The sequence below is a fragment of the Mustelus asterias genome, unplaced genomic scaffold, assembly GCF_964213995.1.
Source record: "Mustelus asterias unplaced genomic scaffold, sMusAst1.hap1.1 HAP1_SCAFFOLD_1562, whole genome shotgun sequence".
Classification (NCBI taxonomy): domain Eukaryota; kingdom Metazoa; phylum Chordata; class Chondrichthyes; order Carcharhiniformes; family Triakidae; genus Mustelus; species Mustelus asterias.
Genome location: NW_027591507.1, coordinates 76,567 through 83,333, shown reverse-complemented (window position 1 = coordinate 83,333; position 6,767 = coordinate 76,567). Strand labels below are relative to the sequence as shown.

At 56.6% G+C, this 6,767-nt stretch overlaps 1 protein-coding gene across 1 annotated transcript in view; it reads right to left on the bottom strand.

Annotated features, from left to right (window-relative positions):
- Positions 1-5,758: 5,758 nt before the first annotated feature.
- Positions 5,759-6,767, bottom strand: part of LOC144488434 (segment polarity protein dishevelled homolog DVL-2-like) — a 50,341-nt gene continuing 49,332 nt past the window's right edge. The window contains exon 15 of the mRNA XM_078206506.1: positions 5,759-6,587. Coding sequence (XP_078062632.1) covers positions 6,133-6,587 — 455 coding nt within the window. The 3' untranslated portion in view covers positions 5,759-6,132. The remainder of the gene's footprint in view (positions 6,588-6,767) is intronic.

Genomic DNA, 6,767 nt, shown 5'->3' with positions numbered 1-6,767 from the left:
ACACGGGGAGAAACTCCACGCGGACACGGGGGAGAAACTCCACGCGGACACGGGGGAGAAACTCCACGCGGACACGGGGAGAAACTCCACGCGGACACGGGGAGAAACTCCACGCGGACACGGGGGAGAAACTCCACACGGACACGGGGAGAAACTCCACACGGACACGGGGAGAAACTCCACACAATTACCCAAGCCGGGAACTGAACCCGGGTTCGTGACCCTGTGAGGCAGCAGTGATAACCAGTGTGAGGCGACAGTGATAACCAGTGTGAGGCGACAGTGATAACCAGTGTGAGACGGCAGTGATAACCAGTGTGAGGCGACAGTGATAACCAGTGTGAGACGGCAGTGATAACCAGTGCGAGGCGGCAGTGATAACCCAGTGTGAGGCGGCAGTGATAACCCAGTGAGGCGGCAGTGATAACCAGTGAGAGGCGACAGTGATAACCAGTGTGAGGCGACAGTGATAACCAGTGTGAGGCGACAGTGATAACCAGTGTGAGACGGCAGTGATAACCAGTGCGAGGTGGCAGTGATAACCCAGTGTGAGACGGCAGTGATAACCAGTGCGAGGCCGCAGTGATAACCAGTGCGAGGCGGCAGTGATAACCAGTGCGAGGCCGCAGTGATAACCAGTGCGAGGCGGCAGTGATAACCAGTGTGAGACGGCAGTGATAACCAGTACGAGGCAGCAGTGATAACCAGTGTGAGGCGGCAGTGATAACCAGTGCGAGGCTGCAGTGATAACCCAGTGAGGCGGCAGTGATAACCAGTACGAGGCAGCAGTGATAACCAGTACGAGGCAGCAGTGATAACCAGTGCGAGGTGGCAGTGATAACCAGTGCGAGGCGGCAGTGATAACCAGTGCGAGGCGGCAGTGATAACCAGTGCGAGGCTGCAGTGATAACCAGTGCGAGGCCGCAGTGATAACCAGTGCGAGGCAGCAGTGATAACCAGTGCGAGGTGGCAGTGATAACCAGTGCGAGGTGGCAGTGATAACCAGTACGAGGCAGCAGTGATAACCAGTGCGAGGCGGCAGTGATAACCAGTGCGAGGCTGCAGTGATAACCAGTGCGAGGCTGCAGTGATAACCAGTGAGAGGCGGCAGTGATAACCAGTGTGAGGCTGCAGTGATAACCAGTGCGAGGTGGCAGTGATAACCAGTGCGAGGCGGCAGTGATAACCAGTGCGAGGTGGCAGTGATAACCAGTGCGAGGCGGCACTGATAACCAGTGCGAGGCGGCAGTGATAACCAGTGTGAAGCGGCAGTGATAACCAGTGTGAGGCGGCAGTGATAACCCAGTGTGAGACGGCAGTGGTAACCCAGTGTGAGACGGCAGTGATAACCCAGTGAGGCGGCAGTGATAACCAGTGAGAGGCGGCAGTGATAACCAGTGTGAGACGGCAGTGATAACCAGTGCGAGGCTGCAGTGATAACCAGTGCGAGGCAGCAGTGATAACCAGTGCGAGGCAGCAGTGATAACCAGTGCGAGGCGACAGTGATAACCAGTGCGAGGCAGCAGTGATAACCAGTGTGAGACGGCAGTGATAACCAGTGCGAGGCTGCAGTGATAACCAGTGCGAGGCAGCAGTGATAACCAGTGCGAGGCAGCAGTGATAACCAGTGTGAGGCCGCAGTGATAACCAGTGCGAGGCGGCAGTGATAACCAGTGTGAGGCCGCAGTGATAACCAGTGAGAGGCGGCAGTGATAACCAGTGCGAGGCGACAGTGATAACCAGTGTGAGGCGGCAGTGATAACCAGTGTGAGGCCGCAGTGATAACCAGTGAGAGGCGGCAGTGATAACCAGTGCGAGGCGACAGTGATAACCAGTGTGAGGCCGCAGTGATAACCAGTGCGAGGTGGCAGTGATAACCAGTGCGAGGCGGCAGTGATAACCAGTGTGAGGCCGCAGTGATAACCAGTGCGAGGTGGCAGTGATAACCAGTGCGAGGCGGCAGTGATAACCAGTGCGAGGCCGCAGTGATAACCAGTGCGAGGCCGCAGTGATAACCAGTGCGAGGCAGCAGTGATAACCAGTGCGAGGCAGCAGTGATAACCCAGTGTGAGGCGGCAGTGATAACCAGTGCGAGGCCGCAGTGATAACCAGTGCGAGGCCGCAGTGATAACCAGTGCGAGGCCGCAGTGATAACCAGTGCGAGGCGGCAGTGATAACCAGTGCGAGGCAGCAGTGATAACCAGTGCGAGGCCGCAGTGATAACCAGTGCGAGGCAGCAGTGATAACCAGTGCGAGGCCGCAGTGATAACCAGTGCGAGGCTGCAGTGATAACCAGTGCGAGGCTGCAGTGATAACCAGTGCGAGGCTGCAGTGATAACCAGTGTGAGGCGGCAGTGATAACCAGTGTGAGGCGGCAGTGATAACCAGTGCGAGGCGGCAGTGATAACCAGTGTGAGGCGGCAGTGATAACCAGTGCGAGGTGGCAGTGATAACCAGTGTGAGGCGACAGTGATAACCAGTGTGAGGCGACAGTGATAACCAGTGTGAGGCGGCAGTGATAACCAGTGCGAGGCGGCAGTGATAACCAGTGCGAGGCGGCAGTGATAACCAGTGTGAGGCGACAGTGATAACCAGTGTGAGGCGACAGTGATAACCAGTGTGAGGCGGCAGTGATAACCAGTGTGAGGCGACAGTGATAACCAGTGTGAGGCGGCAGTGATAACCCAGTGAGGCGGCAGTGATAACCAGTGTGAGGCGGCAGTGATAACCAGTGTGAGGCGGCAGTGATAACCAGTGCGAGGCCGCAGTGATAACCAGTGCGAGGCGGCAGTGATAACCAGTGTGAGGCGGCAGTGATAACCAGTGTGAGGCGGCAGTGATAACCAGTGTGAGGCGGCAGTGATAACCCAGTGAGGCGGCAGTGATAACCAGTGTGAGGCGGCAGCGATAACCCAGTGAGGCGACAGTGATAACCAGTGTGAGGCGGCAGTGATAACCCAGTGAGGCGACAGTGATAACCAGTGTGAGGCGGCAGTGATAACCCAGTGTGAGGCGGCAGTGATAACCCAGTGAGGCGACAGTGATAACCAGTGTGAGGCGGCAGTGATAACCCAGTGAGGCGGCAGTGATAACCAGTGCGAGGCGGCAGCGATAACCCAGTGAGGCGGCAGTGATAACCAGTGCGAGACGGCAGCGATAACCAGTGCGAGGCGACAGTGATAACCAGTGCGAGGCCGCAGTGATAACCAGTGCGAGGCGGCAGTGATAACCAGTGCGAGGCTGCAGTGATAACCAGTGCGAGACGGCAGTGATAACCAGTGCGAGGCCGCAGTGATAACCAGTGCGAGGCGGCAGTGATAACCAGTGCGAGGCCGCAGTGATAACCAGTGCGAGGCGGCAGTGATAACCAGTGCGAGGCTGCAGTGATAACCAGTGCGTGACGGCAGTGATAACCAGTGCGAGACGGCAGTGATAACCAGTGCGAGACGGCAGTGATAACCAGTGCGAGACGGCAGTGATAACCAGTGCGAGGCGACAGTGATAACCAGTGCGAGGCGGCAGTGATAACCAGTGCGAGGCAGCAGTGATAACCAGTGCGAGGCTGCAGTGATAACCAGTGCGTGACGGCAGTGATAACCAGTGCGAGGCGGCAGTGATAACCAGTGCGAGGCTGCAGTGATAACCAGTGCGTGACGGCAGTGATAACCAGTGCGTGACGGCAGTGATAACCAGTGCGAGGCGGCAGTGATAACCAGTGCGAGGCTGCAGTGATAACCAGTGCGAGGCTGCAGTGATAACCAGTGCGAGGCTGCAGTGATAACCAGTGCGAGGCTGCAGTGATAACCAGTGCGAGGCGACAGTGATAACCAGTGCGAGGTGGCAGTGATAACCAGTGTGAGGCGGCAGTGATAACCAGTGCGAGGCGGCAGTGATAACCAGTGTGAGGCGACAGTGATAACCAGTGCGAGGCGGCAGTGATAACCAGTGCGAGGCGACAGTGATAACCAGTGTGAGGCGGCAGTGATAACCAGTGCGAGGCGGCAGTGATAACCAGTGCGAGGCGGCAGTGATAACCAGTGCGAGGCTGCAGTGATAACCAGTGCGAGGCTGCAGTGATAACCAGTGCGAGGCTGCAGTGATAACCAGTGCGAGGCGGCAGTGATAACCAGTGCGAGGCGACAGTGATAACCAGTGCGAGGCGACAGTGATAACCAGTGTGAGGCGGCAGTGATAACCAGTGTGAGGCGGCAGTGATAACCAGTGCGAGGCGACAGTGATAACCAGTGTGAGGCGGCAGTGATAACCAGTGCGAGGCGACAGTGATAACCAGTGTGAGGCGGCAGTGATAACCAGTGCGAGGCGACAGTGATAACCAGTGCGAGGCGACAGTGATAACCAGTGTGAGGCGGCAGTGATAACCAGTGCGAGGCGACAGTGATAACCAGTGTGAGGCGGCAGTGATAACCAGTGTGAGGCGGCAGTGATAACCAGTGCGAGGCGGCAGTGATAACCAGTGCGAGGCTGCAGTGATAACCAGTGCGAGGCCGCAGTGATAACCAGTGCGAGGCTGCAGTGATAACCAGTGCGAGGCCGCAGTGATAACCAGTGCGAGGCTGCAGTGATAACCAGTGCGAGGCTGCAGTGATAACCAGTGCGAGGCTGCAGTGATAACCAGTGCGAGGCGACAGTGATAACCAGTGCGAGGCTGCAGTGATAACCAGTGCGAGGCTGCAGTGATAACCAGTGCGAGGCTGCAGTGATAACCAGTGAGAGGCGGCAGTGATAACCAGTGCGAGGCGACAGTGATAACCAGTGCGAGGCGACAGTGATAACCAGTGTGAGGCGGCTGTGATAACCAGTGCGAGGCGGCAGTGATAACCAGTGTGAGGCTGCAGTGATAACCAGTGTGAGGCGGCAGTGATAACCAGTGTGAGGCTGCAGTGATAACCAGTGTGAGGCTGCAGTGATAACCAGTGCGAGGCGGCAGTGATAACCAGTGTGAGGCGGCAGTGATAACCAGTGTGAGGCTGCAGTGATAACCAGTGTGAGGCTGCAGTGATAACCAGTGTGAGGCGGCAGTGATAACCAGTGCGAGGCTGCAGTGATAACCAGTGCGAGGCCGCAGTGCTAACGCACTGTGCCACCAGGTCGGTGCAGACTCGAGGGGCCCCTCTTCTGCACTGGGCGATTTCTACGATTCTTCCACGTGGCTCAGTCCCAGTTTAATGTTGGAAAACTCTCCCACAAAGACGTTCCTGGAGCCTGTCCCGTCCTTGGAAGAAGCGACACCGAGTTACGTCGAGTCGGGACTGAGAAACCGGCCAGGAATCGGCGAGCGAGACCGGCTCAGACCTGCTGCCAAGATTCAAGACTTTGAAGCTTATTTTTTATTATTTTTATTTTTTAAAAACTCCAAAATCATTACAATGCAGCACTAACAACTTGATTACCAACAGTCTTTCCTTCCGAAACAAAAAGTTCCAATAACGTAACCGGGTTACTTTTGCTCTACAATTTAAAAAGTAAAAAATACAAAGCCCAGACTTTTTCCTGTGACGTTACACCGCAAGGCACCAAGACACCCCCCGCAAGCCTGACTCCTTCCCCCTGGGCAAGGCCGCAACTTCCAACGTCACCCTGCTGGAGGAAGTGGGCAGCCGCTGTGCAGTGGGTTTGAATTTTATTGTTGTGTTGAGGCGATGGGGTGGAGTTTGTACTATAAAGACGTCAGGGGCATTGTGATTACAGTGGACAATAATACTCAAGTCCTGGTATATAATATTTTGTTTTCTTAAACAAAAAAAAAAGGAAAATAGAGAGAAGTATGAGGCTAGGAAATTGCACTTGTTAATTGTTAATTAAACACAGTTAATCTTAAAATACTTGTCTCGGTTTCTGCCACCCCCCCTCCTACCCCACCCCCCCCCCTGTAACGGCTGCTCTGGTTTCCAGAGAGTGAGTACCAGCTAGCCAGAGACTGCCAACTTCAGAGCGGCAGCTCTGCGCAGAGCTCAGTATGAAAGGTGACCGTATTTACAATGTCCACAAAATTAGTGTCGGATCTTTTGGTCGCGCCCTCTTGAGGCCGGTGCGACGCGGGAAGGGCTGAGAAGACGGCTCTCTCTCTCTCGCTCTCTCTCTCCTGCCACCCCCTCCCGCTTACCGCCCGAGTCACATGACGTCCACAAAGAACTCGCTGGGGTTTCCCATGGCCATATGGAAGGACTGGCGGCTTGCGGTCAGCTCGGGGGGCACGGAGCCCAGGTCGCGGACGGGCGGCGCCCCCGGTGGCACGGCGGTGGCCGCCGCCGACGGCGGGGGCCCGGGCTGGGGCACCATCATCACCATCAGGGGGTTGTACTGCAGCGGGACCCCCGGCGGGCCGTAGGCGTGGACGGAGTGGTGGGAGCGCACGCTGCCCATCACCGAGTGGTGGTGGCTCCGCTGGCTGTGCTCACTGTTGGCGGCAGAGCGCTCGCTGCTGGCGTGCTCGCGGCGCACGCTGCTCCGCGTGGAGTACTCCGACTCGCTGCCGCTCCCCGATTTGGAATCCACCGTTTTACCGTCCTTGTCTTTGCTGGTGCGCCTCTCACTCTCGCTGCGATTTGACCCACTGCTCCGGCTTCCTGCAACATGGTCAGAGAGAGGCAACGTTAATCTATCAGTGTCACAAGTCGGCTCACATTAACACTGCAATGAAGTTACTGTGAAAATCCCCCACTCCGATGCCTGTTGGGGTAACACCGAGGGAGAATTTAGCACCCTAACCGGCACGTCTTTCGGACTGTGGGAGGAAACCGGAGTTT